The sequence below is a fragment of the Poecilia mexicana genome, unplaced genomic scaffold (assembly GCF_051168715.1).
Source record: "Poecilia mexicana isolate PSO_F unplaced genomic scaffold, ASM5116871v1 scaffold_21, whole genome shotgun sequence".
Classification (NCBI taxonomy): domain Eukaryota; kingdom Metazoa; phylum Chordata; class Actinopteri; order Cyprinodontiformes; family Poeciliidae; genus Poecilia; species Poecilia mexicana.
In genome coordinates this window covers 219,345-233,832 of record NW_028263390.1, presented here as the reverse complement: position 1 = coordinate 233,832, position 14,488 = coordinate 219,345, and the positions used below count along the sequence as shown (strand labels likewise).

Here is a 14,488-nt window from a genome sequence, read left to right as displayed (position 1 = left end):
CCGATTGGACTTTATGTCTGTTTATTATGGAATGTTTCTGCTGAGTCATGATTCTGTTCGCGTTGCACATTTCATCATCAAAATACAGCAACACACACTTCCTGTCACATGCTGGTTCTGCCGGTTCCGGCTCGGTCCGAGTCACCTCAAAGGGAAAAGTTCTGCTAAGCTCTGGTTCTTCCATCGCTCTGCTGGCCTCTGATTGGCTGGACGGAGTTTGTTCAGGGTGGGCGGAGCTAAAACACTTCCTCTTCCTCACAGCCGTAATCTGGAAAACATGGATGCATTGGTCGGTTCTGGTTCTGGTTCTGATGGGTCAGGGAAAGTTGTGGACCGACCTCCAACCAGCCGCAGTGCACTGACGCAGTCTTCCTCTGCCGCCTCCTCCTCTTCCTCTGTCTCCACTGGGGGCGGGGCTTCGGCAGGGGCGGGGCCTGGGACAGCTGCAGGAGGAGCTTCAGGTACGGCCTCCGATGCCGTTTCCATGACGACTGCTGTTTCCACCTGAAATCAATTAAACAAAATGGAGTCAGGAAGAACCGACTGACTCGGGGTGTCCTGGTCCGGTGATCCGGGGTTTACCTGTGGAGCAGCTTTCTTTTTCCGTGGTGTGGAGGAAATGAGGCGCCGGAACCTGGAACAGGAAGCAGGAAGTTAAGCTCTGATCACCGATCAGGCAATCGATTGCTCGGGTCTGATACCTCTTGGTCATCATGGTGGCGCCGGCAGACAGCTCTGCATTGGCGTCGCCAGCCTTCCTGCGGCGGCGGCTCAGGCGTTTGCGCGGGGCAGCGCCGGCGCCCCCTGGGGGCTCGGAAGCGGGACTTCCTGCTGGCTGGTTCAGGTCTCTCAGGACGTCGTAGTTGATCTTACTGGAGATCTTCTTCCTCTCCAGCATCTTCTCGATGGCCTCGCCCGCCGTGGCCGCCTCAATCTGCTCTCGCTTCTTGTATTTCTTCTTCTGCAGATGGGGAAAGGTCAGAGGTCAGAGCAGGCAGCCGGCCCCTGGTATGCAGACTGTTAGACTCTGTTTCCAACCTTCTCCTTGTAGGTGCCCTGCTCCTTCTCCTTGGTGATTCTCTCCTCCTTCTCTGTAAACACAAGCAGCCAATCAGGATCCTCCGTGTTTAATCAGCCAATCAGGATCTTCCGTGTTGACCGGTCCTAACCCTTCTGCTCCTTCAGGTAGTCTGCGTTCTGCTTGGTCCAAAGCTCAGTCTTCACCTCCACCTCCTTCTCGTTCAGGATGTACTGCAGCAGACAGCAGCAGCCAATCAGAGGCCGGCGTGGTGACAGCCAATCAGCATGCCTCTGACTGGAACCAGGCGCTCACCTTATCGATCTCCTGATCATCGATTCCTTCCAGATCCAGCTCTCCGCTCGGGGATGGATCCTCTGGAAAACAAACCCTCAGTGACATCACAGCGCCCTTTGCTAGATGGTCACGTAACCATGGTGATTTTTCTTTAAAGGTTTTATTGGCTCTAGTGGCCTTTTAGTGAAATGGCAGGAAAGTGGGTAATGAGAGAGGGAAAAGGCAAAGGTCACCAGGCCGGGAATCGAACCTGCGACGGCTACGTCCAGGACTTCCATGTGCTTAACCGCTGCGCCACTGCAGCGCTTCGTAACCATGGTGATTAATGATTTAACTAGTTACTAGTCTGTATAACTATGCTGACTTTATGACCCACTGATGGTTTAGTAAAGTTACTGGTTTTATAATGATGTAATAACTGGTAATTGATGATGTAATAACTGGTAATTGATTATGTATTACCACATGGTGATGGAATAGTTCCTGATTAGTTTGTACCATCTGGGTTCTGGTCCGGTTCTGGCAGATTGAAGGTGTGAAAGCTCTCCTGGAGGCCCAGGCTGGCGTTCCCCAGGATGGAGGCCAGAGAGGCGCCCTGGGCGGGTAGCCCGGCTCCCTCCGTTTCTACTTCCTGTGGCGCCCTGCCCCCCTCCTCCTGGATCACCTGACACAGGAAGTCCTGCGTCAGGCGCTGGGCGGCGGCCTGCAGGTCGGCGTCGTCCCCCTCCTTGTCCTCCGGGTCGGACGGAGAGGACAGGACGTCCTCATCCTCTGGATCTGAAACCAGGGAGAGCAGCGGACTTTATCTAGGGCTCCATCTCGGCTCAGGACAAGGAGGAAACCCTGAGGAACTCCGTTTGAAGCCGCAGTGAGGATGTAAACGACCTTGATGTCACCTTCACCCTCAACATGCCTCGTCTACATCGTCCTTCTGTCTCCCACACAGTTTTAATAAAACAGAACCAGAGCGGTTGGAGCCTGAATAACCAATCTGGTTTCTGCTCTCCCACTCACGGATCAGTTCTGGTTCTGGTGGAGTTGTGCTTATGTGTGATCTGGTCTGAATTGGACCTGCTGTGGTTCTGGACGGACCCATTTCCTTGGCGTAGGCGGCGTAGATCCCCCTGAGTTTGGGCCGGCTCTTTTCCAGCTCCGTCTCGATCTCCTCCTTGTAGCAGCTGATTTCTCCTGGCGGAACCAAAGCAGACAGAGTTGGATCACCGGCTGCTCCCGCTCAACCCGGTTCAGCTTTCCTGAAGATTCCCGGCCTGACCTTCGACCTCGTCCAGCTTCCGGGCCAGCTCCTGCTCCAGCTGCAGAGGAGGATGTTAAATCCACTTCAGTATTTGATCTGAATCTATCTGTGATCAACTGGTCTCCCCTGGCTAACCAAGAGGACAACAAAGACTGAACAGGTCCAAACTGAGCATGTTCAGAAACACCCGACTGCAAAAACATTCATCGCTTTAATGCTCCTGGCCAATCAGAGGCCAGGAGATCTACCTGCTGCATCTTGACTTTGTGCTGGCCGGCAGTGAAGGACGGCGGATCACATTCCTGCTCCAGATCCACCCGCATGAACTCATCGATGGTCAGCTGACTGGTGGGCGTGTCCTCAAACTCTGTTAGCCTGCAGGGACAGAAGGAGGGATCTGATGGGATCCACTGACCAACACTGTCACATTTTTAACAACTCTACTAAGAAAGGAAGCGCTAGCTCAAGGTGGGATTTACTGACTGGGATCCAATAGGATCAACTGACTGCTACATAGATCTAGAATCCACCGGCATCTTCTTATATCTCCATCCATCCATCCATCCATCCATCCATCTTCTTCCTCTTATCCGGGGTCGCGGGGTCAGCAGCCCAAGTAGGGAGGCCCAGACTTCCCTCTCCCAGCCTCTGTTCCAGCTCCTCTGGGGGAATCCCGAGGCGTTCCCAGGATCATCGTCCCTCCAGCGTGTCCTGGGTCTTCCCCTCCTCTCAGTGGGACATGATCTCCTCACCAGGGAGGCGTCCATCCTGACCTGATGCCTGAGCCTCAACTGGCTCCTCTCGACGTGGAGGAGCAGCGGCTCTGCTCCGAGTCCCTCCTGGACGACCGAGCTTCTCTCTCTGGAGCCCAGACACCCGTTTCGGCCGCTTGTATCCGTGACCTAGTTCCTTCGGTCACGACCCAAAACTCATGACCATAGATGAGGGTGGGAACGTAGATGACTGGTAAATCATCAGATCTACTGACTGGGATCTTATGGAGCCTATTGTGATCTCCTGGTTGGGACCAGTCCTGTCGATCCTGTGATCCTGGTGAATCCAGACGGATCCACCAGGATCTAGAGACTGAACTAGTGATAATGTTCTCATATCTTTAATGTTAGCTTGGAATCATGAGAACCTATTAGGATCCACTGACCTTTGGCAGTAGATCCCTGTGATATCATTGGATCCCTAGGAATCTGGTTAAAAATGATCTTTATCTGCAGGGATCCACTGGGATGTCACTCACCTCTTCCTCAGAGTGGTCTGGCACACCTTCACCACGCCGATCACGTCCTTCACCGAGCGCCGAAACTTGTGCATCCGAGCCGCTACCAGGAGAGCTGGGGGTGGGGGGGGACCGTCATGAGCCACATGAATGTTGCTGTTGCCATGGCGACAACCCTACCTGCTCCACAGAGCCCAGACGGTCGGCGACCCGTGTGCATCCAGTCCCTCTTCATCCTCTGCACCAGGCGGAGCGCCGTCATGGAAACCTCGTGGTTCTTGTCTCCAAACTCCAGCATGTGAGCGAAGCGAGGGATGTACAGGCACGGGTCTGAGGGGGAGCAGGGTCGGTCACTGCAGGTATTGATGCTGCTCTAAGCTGCAGCAGGTACCTGAATACCCGACCACGACCTCACTTGGCTCAAATGTTTCCAGGTCTGACAAATTCAAGATGGCCGCCATAGAAAATTTATTTGTGCAACAAATTTGCCAATATTTATCACAGATGATGAAACTATATGACTATGCTGGATAAGGTTATAGAAATCATGTTTACTGATATTTTTCAAGATGGCCGCCATGAATCAATTTCTGCGTTAAAATCACTAAAATGAGTTTGGTGTGAAATTACAGCCTGAATTTTTCAACATTAGAAATTCTTTGTCTTTTCTGACCCAAAGGATCAGAACCAGAACCTCATCCACTTCACTCACATTCTGAACTACAAACCTGATCATAAACCACTTATGGGTCAGAACCAGAACCGTTACTCTCCCTGCAGGCTCATGGCTCCCCCTGCTGGAGAAGCACAGGAAAACAAGCTGGACCCAAGATGGCGGCGGGAGGCGGACAGCAGCGCGAGGACAGGTTTTAATCCGGACCGGACCGAGGCGGGTCCAAAAGGTAACACACACAGATGAAATGTGCACGAAACGGACGGGTTCGGCGCGCTTAGTGAGCCGCTGCTAACTGACCACGGACCCGAGCAGCAGAACCGGACCACAAGCTGGTTCTGGAGTCAGAACCGCACCGTTTTGGTTCTGCTCTGCAACCGGACCGGGTGTCTGCTGGGCCCGTCAGTTCGGGATAAAACGGAAAGGTGCTGCGAGGTTCCGATAAAAGATGACAGCCGAACCCAAACTGGATCTCCAGGTCTGATCCAAACAACAGGATCAATAACCAGTGATTCCAGGATCTGCTGTTTGGATTGACCTGCAGAACCTCCAGGCTCGGTTCTCCAGAATCTTCCGGCTGTCCGGTCCAGATTCCCTAAGTAGTCCCACCAGGGCCGGCCGAAGGCATATGCGAGTTATGCGGCTTTTAGGGGCCCCAAGAAAACCTTATTTAAAATAACACTGAATAAATCCTGATGCTGAAAAATAAAACTTATTCACTTGTTTTCTGTGAATTTTAAGTTAAAATGACATTTAGAAACCAGAGGGACCAAACTGGGACCAGCAGAACCAACCGGACCGGATTGGTTTAGGCTCCTTTGTGCTCCCAGCTGTTTGGATAATCTGGATTATAATCCCTCTGACCTAGACAGGAAGCGGCCATGTTGTGATGGGAGGAAGAGGAGGAGATGGCAGCGGAGCTTTTCTCCACCAGCCTTCCTCACGGCGAGGACGAGGAAGAGGAGGAGGACACGAAGAAGAACTTCGTCCAGCTGAGCGAACCCGAGGAATCCGCCGAGCGGAACGCCATCGGCATCGACGATGATGATGATGATGATGATGATGAGAGACTCAGCTGGCAGGGAGCCCACCCCACCCTGAGGGAGAGGTAAACAACAACATGGCGGTGTGGGCGGGGCTTCACCACTTCCTGTGCTGAAGACAAACATCACTTTCCACCATGTTTCGATTTATTTAGGTTCTGGTCCCAGTTTGGACCGGTTCAGAACCATATATTACTTTCAGTGTGAACTGGGTCCAACCGGGTCAGACGGCACCACTTTCAACTCATAAACGACTTGAACAGTACCCCCTGCTGGCAGGTGACACGTTGGCAGGTGACACGGCGCCCCCTGCAGGCAGGTGACAGCGGCTGGTTTCTGTTTGTCTGCAGGAACGCTCTGATGTTCAACAACGAGCACATGGCTGACATCCACTTCATTGTGGGTCCGCCTGGAGAAACGCAGACGGTCCCGGCTCATAAGGTGCAGCACCTGGTCCGGAGCAATCCTGTGCTCTTGGTGTGGTACTGCCGGCTGGTTCCGACCCATTTCCTGTCTGTGTTCCAGTACGTCCTGGCGGTCGGCAGCTCCGTGTTTGGAGCCATGTTCTATGGAGATCTGGCGGAAGGACAGTCGGAGATCCACATCCCGGACGTGGAACCAGCTGCTTTCCTCACCCTGCTGAAGTGAGTCCAGACACGGTTCCAGAACCACCACTGAACCACCAGAACTGTTTGGTTCAGAATGCTGTAGATCAAAGTCAGACCCAGACAGAGGATGTTCACAGCAGTTCTGACCCATTCAGGCTGAGTAAATCTATTCACATTGGGTATGACTGAGTTCGAACCTTAGTGTTGACTCACTAAGTCTTACTCAGACAGGTTCAGACTGGATTGGACCTATTCAGAGCAGTTTCAGAGCGGTTCAGAGAGGTCCAGTCGCTTCCTCTGACGGGTCTTGAGCCTCGTCCCAATCAGTAGATGTGGTGTCTTCACTAGAAGCCAGCAGAACCCAGGAACTTCTTATCTGGAACCTTCTTCAGGGTTCTGGTCCACAGTAGATCTGGGTCAGAGGTCTCTAATGTCCCCTCCTGTGTCTTAGGTACATGTACAGCGATGAGGTGGAGCTGGACGCCGACACGGTTCTGGCCACGCTCTACGCCGCCAAGAAGTACATCGTCCCTGCCGTGGCGAAGGCGTGCGTGGGCTTCCTGGAGACGAGCCTGGAGGCCAAGAACGCCTGCGTGCTGCTGTCCCAGAGTCGGCTGTTTGAGGAGGCGGAGCTTACGCAGCGCTGCTGGGAGGTGATTGATGCGCAGGCCGAGCTGGCGTTGCGGTCTGAAGGGTTCTGTGAGATCGACCAGCCCACGCTGGAGATCGTCCTGCAGAGGGAGACACTCAACATCCGTGAGGCGGCGGTGTTCCAGGCGGCGTTGAGCTGGGCGGCGGCAGAATGCCGGCGCCAGGGACTGGCAGTGACCCCTTGGAACCAGCGGACCGTGCTTGGGAAGGCTCTGTACTTGCTCCGGGTCCCCTCCATGTCTCTGCAGGAGTTTGCAGATGGACCAGCGCAGTCGGAGGTTCTGACATTGGCGGAGACCCACAACATCTTCCTGTGGTACACCGCCACCAACAAACCCCAACTGGACTTCCCTGTGGGGAAACGGGTTGGCCTGGCGCCACAGCGGTGCCACCGCTTCCAGGCATCCGCCTACCGCAGCAACCAATGGCGCTACAGGGGGCGCTGCGACAGCATCCAGTTCGCCGTGGACCGCAGAATCTTCATGGCCGGGCTGGGCCTGTACGGGTCGAGCGGTGGGAAGGCCGAGTACAGCGTGAGGATCGAGTTGAAGCGACAGGGAACCCTTCTGGCCCAGAACCTCACCAAGTTTCTATCAGACGGGTCGAGCAGCACCTTCCCCGTCTGGTTCGAACACCCTGTCCAGGTGGAGCAGGACACCTTCTACACGGTCAGCGCCGTCCTGGACGGGAACGAGCTCAGCTACTTTGGACAAGAGGGAATGACCGAGGTGCAATGTGGGAAGGTGACCTTCCAGTTCCAGTGCTCCTCGGACAGCACCAACGGTACCGGAGTGCAGGGGGGACAGATCCCAGAACTGATCTTTTACTGCTGAAGCTGGACCTGACGGGCTGAAAGGCCTCAATCCAGGAAGGACAGTCTGGTTCTGATAGTGTTAGCGGCTACAGTTCTGATACCATTAGGTACAGATTTCATAGCGTTAGCTACAGTTCTGATGGCGTTAGCGGTTCTGGTTCTGACTGATTGAGGTGTTTCAATCATTAAAGTTTGTGTGACTGAAACTGCAGTGTTTTTATCTGATGTAGTTTCCTGCAGCCACCACCAGAGGTCACTGTAGATACACCTTTCTTCAGCAGGTGTAAACTCCAGTCCTGGTGTCCTGCAACATCTAGATGTTCCTCTGCTGCAGCACCTGAACAGAATAATCAGGTCATTAAGGCTCTGGAGAGCCGATCTGCACCAGGAGGAGATGAAGCCGTTTCATTCCAGGGTTTTGTACCTGAGGCTCATCTAAAAACTGAGGGACCGCAGAGGACTGGAGTTGACACGCCTGGTCTAATCGCTGCCGTTTTAGCTAAATTTGACGTGTTACAGGCGAATCACGTGACCTGATGCGACAGGAAGTCTCACCGATGGCGGGCGCGTTGATGCACAGCTCCCGGGCCAGCAGCAGGAAGGTTTTCCCCAGGATGTAGACGTTCACCTGGACACAGAGAACACACTGTGATTGGTCCAGAGCTCAGAGACGGTCTGTGATTGGTCCAGCAGCATACAGGTGCTGGTCATAAAATTAGAATATTGTGATAAAGTTCATTATTTTCCATAATGTCATGATAAAAATTAAATTGTCATATATTTTAGATTCATTGCACACCAACTGAAATATTTCAGGTCTTTTATTGTTTTAATTTTGATGATTTTGGCAAACAGCTCATGAAAACCCAAAATCCCTGTCTCAAAAAATTAGAATATTATGAAAAGGTTCTCTGAACGAGCAATAAAAATAATCATCTGAATCAACAAAGTAACTCTAAACACCTGAAAAAGATTCCTGAGGCCTTTAAAAACTTCCAGCCTGGTTCGTTACTCAAAACCGCAATCATGGGTCAGACTGCTGACCTGACTGCTGTCCAGAAGGCCATCACTGACATCCTCAAGCAAGAGGGTGAGAAACGGAAAGAAATTTCTGAACAAATCGGCTGTTTGCAGAGTGTTATATCAAGGCACCTCAGTGGGAAGTCAGTAGGAAGGAAAAAGTGTGGCAGAAAACGCTGCACAACGAGAAGAGGTGACCGGACCCTGAGGAAGATTGTGGAGAAGGGCCGATTCCAGACCTTGGGGGAAGCAGTGGACTGAGTCTGGAGTAGAAACATCCAGAGCCACCGTGCACAGGCGTGTGCAGGAAATGGGCTACAGGTGCCGCATTCCCCAGGTCAAAGGTCAAGCCACTTTTGAACCAGAAACAGCGGCAGAAGCGCCTGACCTGGGCTACAGAGAAGCAGCACTTTGGACCACTGTTGTTCAGTGGTCCAAAGTACTTTTTTCGGATGAAAGCAAACTTTGCATGTCATTCGGAAATCAAAGTGCCAGACTCTGGAGGAAGACTGGGGAGAAGGAAATGCCAAAATGCCAGAAGTCCAGTGTCAAGTACCCACAGTCAGTGATGGTCTGGGTGCCATGTCAGCTGCTGGTGTTGGTCCACTGGGTTTTATCAAGGGCAGGATCAATGCAGCAGCTATCAGAAGATTTTGGAGCACTTCATGCTTCCATCTGCTGAAAAGTTTTATGGAGATGAAAATTTAATTTGGTCTGGAATCGGCCCTTCTCCACAATCTTCCTCAGGGTCCGGTCACCTCTTCTCGTTGTGCAGCGTTTTCTGCCACACTTTTTCCTTCCTACTGACTTCCCACTGAGGTGCCTTGATATAACACTCTGCAAACAGCCGATTCGTTCAGAAATTTCTTTCTGTTTCTCACCCTCTTGCTTGAGGATGTCAGTGATGGCCTTCTGGACAGCAGTCAGGTCAGCAGTCTGACCCATGACTGCGGTTTTGAGTAATGAACCAGGCTGGGAGTTTTTAAAGGCCTCAGGAATCTTTTTCAGGTGTTTAGAGTTACTTTGTTGATTCAGATGATTATTTTTATTGCTCGTTCAGAGAACCTTTTCATAATATTCTAATTTTTTGAGACAGGGATTTTGGGTTTTCATGAGCTGTTTGCCAAAATCATCAAAATTAAAACAATAAAAGACCTGAAATATTTCAGTTGGTGTGCAATGAATCTAAAATATATGACAATTTAATTTTTATCATGACATTATGGAAAATAATGAACTTTATCACAATATTCTAATTTTATGACCAGCACCTGTACATGTCGCTCTTACCTGCAGCAGGTCGCTCAGGTCCAGTAGCATGTCTGAAGCTCGGTTCAGGAAAGAAACTGATCAATTCGGTTAGGAATCGTTCACTAACTGAACGATTCCTTGAGTTCTGAACGGGTTCTTCTTTAATCTGGAGCTGCTGATCCGAATTACAGGGAAGGAAATCCAATAAAAAATACATTTTTATTCATTTCTTCTGTTTTTATTTACAAAGGAAGATGATTTTTTATTTAGAAATATTTTCAGGACTTGATTTTTATTGATTTTTATTTACGTAGAATAAAGACACAACTTCCTTTTTATTTTTCTGCTTTTTTAGATTGTAATAGTCATTTTTATTATTTACATTTTTCTGAATTAGCTTCCCTTCGTTACATTTGTTGCTTCTGAGCCAATCAGGTTTGAGGTTCTAGTTAAAGAGAGATTAGTAATTTGAGGTAATCGCAGATTTAACAAAAATTCTAAAAATTTAAGATGAAGGAAGAAAAAACACTTGCTTTTCATGAAAATGTAGAACAATTTTTATTTAGAAAGATTTAACGTACCTTACTTTTATTAGTGGATAATCTCAATAAAAATAAAAAAACTCAAAATATGGAGGCTAAAAACTAAGATGTGGGAAGACAAACAGCAGGGCAGGTGGCTGGTTGCTAGGATACGGGGCGTGCCTTCGGTGCGGCACACCAGGTAGAGGCAGGCGGCGATGACGTGCTCCGTCCGCCGGCCTCTGGTCAGGTGTTTGCTGACGACCAGCTTGAAGAAGTTGAAGGCCGTGTCCAGGCAGTGCTGGTTGAGCTGCAGCTGGCTGCCCAGCTGCTGGATCTGACGCTTACCTGCACACACACACACACACCTGGAGTCACACCTGGAGAAGCGTCCCAGATGAAGACGTCCTGAACTCACCGTTCTGCAGCGTCTGGGCTCTGGACTCCTTTCCGACGCCGGTGTGGAAACCAGAACCGAGGAGTGGAGCTTTAACTGGACCTGCAACAAACAGACACATTAAATAAAATGTAATTTTAACAAAGAATTTCATTTTAAAATATGTCTAAGTGATTCTATATGTTCATATCTAAATGGAGGTTGTGGCTGCAGGCCGGTCAAATTAAATGAAAAGTTCATGTTGGATCCTAAAAACTTTAATTCTTTTCAGAGCATATTTAAAACTTAACATGATTATTATTAGAATTACAGTGATTACCTAAACTGCAAACAGTTTATTAAATAAATTTCTAAAAAATATATTTGAGAAATTTCCAGTAAAGTCAGTTCACATTTATTATAATATTTGGTGCAGAATTCAGAAGCTTCTGCAGGAAATGTTTCCATTATGGATCCCTGGTCGGAACCATTCTGGGTTCTAACGACCCGTTTAAGCCTCGGCTCCAGGTCCAGCTCAGTCTCACCCAGCGGTTCTGACAGGAGAAGCTGAGCCCAGGCCCGGTTGGTACCAGTACCGCTCACATGGGAACTAAGGAGGTTTTCAGCTGCAATCATCCCCAAGCATCCTCACCTGGACTCCCTCCCTGGTTACTATGACAACCAGGTGATTAGCCCACCTGGCTGCAGAGTCCAAGTGGTTCCCTCAGTGGAGTCGGAGCTTCCAGTTTCAGCATGCGGCGAGCCAGCCCATTTCATGGAGGAAGATCTTTACAGAATATGAATTATTTGTCTACTGTTCAGTGACTAGAGGGGGCAGGTGATGATCTGCTGCTGCTTCAGTTGGAGGGTAAAACTGAGCAGATTTTAGCTCCGATTCCTCCAAGTCAAATGTTTCTCTACAATCGGATCGATCAGTAATGTTTGATTTCAAACTGAGGCCGGGCGCTGCTCCTCAACAGCCCTCTAATTAGAGTTCACATGTTGGCATAAGACGTCTGGTTCATCTAGTTTGGTCATAAAAACGGTCTTCCAGCTGTTCTCTGGGTTCTTCTGGGTTTCTGGAACCCAGATCTGAAGGCCCATATGACTTTGAGTCTGCAGGAGGAAACACAGCAGCTTCACGACAGTTTTCCAGAACATTCCTGACCTTTGACCTTCATTTGTTCAGCAGATTTTCCATCCGCAGGTGTGGTTCAGTCGGAGTGTCGGGATCGGTACCAGTGGATCTGCGTGCCTTTGGCGCAGATGCCTCACTTTGAAGCAGTCGGTCAGTTCTTCTTCACTGACCTTGGCGCCGGGAGCGTCTGTGTCTCACCGTCTCTGATGTCCTGATTTAGACGTGATGGTCGGCGCCATCAGCAGGCAGCTGGCCTCCCGCTGTGGTCACACCACCAGCACCGTCAGGCCGGACGGCTCCATCGTGTTCAGAGCATCATTTTACTCCTGCTTCACCCACAACCAGGTACCCGCTCCCAAACCGTGACACAAATGACTGGAGGCCTAAAAATATAATGACTCCCCTCTATTTGTTTAAAAGTAGTCAATGAATACGATGATTAAAATGTTTACTGTGCATTATTTAATGAGATTTAATTGTACATTTATTTCTTGAGATGTTTGCGGTGCTAAATTTGGGCCATAAGGTTTGTATAAAAAATTTAAACTGGAAAAAATTCAAATGAAATGATTTAATCTCCACCGATCTGTTTTGGGTCTGAGTGTTGCTCTGCTGAGGGAGAAACCAGCCGAGGGGCTAATGAAGCTCCACCTCCCCCCACTCCAGGCACCTGTGCCTGCAGGGTGCAGGGCGTGTCCACCTGTCCTGAATCCCACCTGTCGGTCTTTCACCAGGCGTTACGGTGGGTCTGTTTCCTCCAGAATGACGAGGCGTTCACCTCCAAGCTGAAGGTGGTGCTGCGTGGCGGCAGGTTGAGCAGGAGGTCTACATGGAGGTGAGGGTCTCTTAACACAGTTGGCGTTGCCTGGCAACCAGCTGACTGACCTGGTGTGGTTTTGTTGTCAGGTGAACGTGAACAGAGTCTTCATGTGGAGGCCAGGCAGGTGTGGCAGGAGGCGCTCTTCAGTGAGTCGGTGCTGAAGTTCTGTCAGTTCTTCAGGAACTGGTCTGAGTCTGTCGTTGAGTTTCATCCCCGACCTGAGCCGGGTCTAAACCTGTAAGGTCCAGTTTGTCCTGGTAGCTGATGTTCCTGCAGAGCAACGTTCAGGCGGCCTCATGAGGCCCAGTGGGGGGCCTGCAGCCTGATGGCCTCCAACAGGCTGATGCTGCATGCTGAGGCCACCAGGTGCCATCATGGCTGAATCTAAACTTCAACTCTAAACTCGGATAACTGAGTTTAGAGTCTGACCTGTTTCAAAAGAAAAGTGTCCTCTAGACTAAACTAGGCTGTCCTGTAGTGCGTGAAGCTGGTTAGTTAGTTAGTTAGTTAGTTAGTTAGTTAGTTAGTTAGTTAGTTAGTTAGTTGGGGAATCGGATCTTCCTTGGAATCAGAAACTATTCGTTCCTTCAGTTTCATCCCTGCTCTTAATGAAACTGGTTCAGGCCCAGTTCTGGTCCTACCAGTCAGTGGACAAAACGGGTCTCACCATCAGCGGAGACAAACTGTCCCACAGCGGACGACACGCCTCCACTTCCTTCCACGAACTGGACCTCTGATACGATGATGTTGTCCTCCAGAACCGAGCCGCAGCCCGTGCACACTGCACTGCCCCGGGCCTGGTCCACATCGATGTCGGACCCCCCACAGGTCCGGCACACCCTGGAGGTCATGGTGGCGGTGCCTGAGGATGAGGAGCAGTTCCTCTTTAGCATAGATCAACAACAATCTGGAAACAGATTCTGCGTCCTGCAGCCATTCGTTTCCTTTAGTCAGATCAAAAGACAGGCAGAGAACACAGTGGTGGGAGTATTATGCTGAGGGCGCTTCAGTGAGTCTGGACCTGGACCTAAATCGCTGCAGAACGCCCGTCAGTCATTTAACAGCTGTGAGCTGAAGACAAAGGTCTTTGTGTTATTCATGAACATCATCCACATTTTAAAAGGAGACGAATGTTTCACTGCTGGATCCTCGGTGTGAACACGGATCCCTTCTGAAGGGTTGTGACCCACTTTGGTTTCTGGAGCAGAACCATTCAGCTTATCTACAAATCAAAACAATGAGCTCATGAACCAGAACCAGAACCAGGGTGTTTGGACCTGAACAGTAGCTGGAAATCCCTGCAGAAAATGAGATAATTTACCATCAACTAGATCGGTTCTGATCGAACACCAATGGACCCCAAAGATGTCTTCCGAACAAACCGAACCTCCAGAACAGTCTGACAGCAAAATCTCACTTGGGAAGTAGAAACTCCTGACCCAGAATCGAACCCACAACCGAACCGGCCGAAGGAAGAGTCACTAACCACTGGACCACCGGCTACAGCGGAACACGCCCCACTTACCAGGTAAAGTACCGGAACCAGGCGGGAAGAACCAACAAACAGCGGTTCAAGTTCTAGCAGCTGGGCTTCATGTTCGCCCCATCCGAACCGTAACCACTCAGACTAATGGATCAGTTACTGGTTCTGGTTCTGATCTGTGTTTAGCTTCCCCAAGTGGCGCCCAAATTTGACGTCACTTCTGAGCCAATCCATATCCAGACTCATATCTACGTCATTTTTCGCGCCACCGCCAGTTCTGTTCGGTTCG

At 50.3% G+C, this 14,488-nt stretch overlaps 2 protein-coding genes across 6 annotated transcripts; one reads left to right on the top strand and one right to left on the bottom strand.

The window, feature by feature from the left end:
- Positions 1–4: 4 nt before the first annotated feature.
- Positions 5–14,470, bottom strand: LOC106905626 (transcription factor IIIB 90 kDa subunit-like). Of its 3 annotated transcripts, none has more exons than XM_088001999.1 (19): positions 14,242–14,470; positions 13,384–13,578; positions 10,801–10,881; positions 10,557–10,730; positions 9,901–9,932; positions 8,146–8,218; positions 3,982–4,131; positions 3,823–3,916; positions 2,819–2,945; positions 2,589–2,628; positions 2,330–2,503; positions 1,814–2,092; positions 1,334–1,395; positions 1,170–1,251; positions 1,039–1,091; positions 702–961; positions 583–634; positions 339–504; positions 5–268 (listed from the first exon to the last, which is right to left on the bottom strand). In XM_088001999.1, exons 2-19 carry the CDS (start codon positions 13,565–13,567, stop codon positions 237–239), a joined length of 2,115 nt encoding a protein of 704 aa, XP_087858125.1. In that variant the 5' UTR covers positions 13,568–13,578; positions 14,242–14,470; the 3' UTR covers positions 5–236. The 3 variants fall into 3 exon arrangements, with proteins under 3 accessions (XP_087858125.1, XP_014826032.2, XP_014826033.2); XM_014970546.2 differs by having other exon boundaries at positions 2,387–2,503; XM_014970547.2 differs by having other exon boundaries at positions 2,408–2,503.
- On the top strand, positions 4,556–7,796 carry LOC106905631 (BTB/POZ domain-containing protein 6-B). Of its 3 annotated transcripts, none has more exons than XM_014970550.2 (5): positions 4,556–4,703; positions 5,343–5,582; positions 5,868–5,958; positions 6,043–6,161; positions 6,577–7,796. In XM_014970550.2, exons 2-5 carry the CDS (start codon positions 5,383–5,385, stop codon positions 7,607–7,609), a joined length of 1,443 nt encoding a protein of 480 aa, XP_014826036.2. In that variant the 5' UTR covers positions 4,556–4,703; positions 5,343–5,382; the 3' UTR covers positions 7,610–7,796. The 3 variants fall into 3 exon arrangements, with proteins under 3 accessions (XP_014826036.2, XP_014826037.2, XP_087858126.1); XM_014970551.2 differs by having other exon boundaries at positions 4,570–4,703; positions 5,347–5,582; XM_088002000.1 differs by lacking the exon at positions 4,556–4,703 and adding an exon at positions 5,673–5,796 and having other exon boundaries at positions 5,455–5,582; positions 5,837–5,958.
- Positions 14,471–14,488: the final 18 nt, after the last annotated feature.

Coding starts and splice junctions, on each gene's coding strand:
- LOC106905626 (XM_088001999.1), bottom strand. CDS start 13,567: ATGACCTCCAGGGTGTGCCGGACCTGTGGGGGGTCCGACATCGATGTG. Junction 9,933..10,556: donor CCGCACCGAAGGCACGCCCC/GTATCCTAGCAA, acceptor ACCGAGCTTCAG/ACATGCTACTGGACCTGAGC. Junction 2,946..3,822: donor CAGACCACTCTGAGGAAGAG/GTGAGTGACATC, acceptor CTGTCCCTGCAG/GCTAACAGAGTTTGAGGACA.
- LOC106905631 (XM_014970550.2), top strand. CDS start 5,383: ATGGCAGCGGAGCTTTTCTCCACCAGCCTTCCTCACGGCGAGGACGAG. Junction 5,583..5,867: donor CACCCCACCCTGAGGGAGAG/GTAAACAACAAC, acceptor GTTTGTCTGCAG/GAACGCTCTGATGTTCAACA. Junction 6,162..6,576: donor GCTTTCCTCACCCTGCTGAA/GTGAGTCCAGAC, acceptor CCTGTGTCTTAG/GTACATGTACAGCGATGAGG.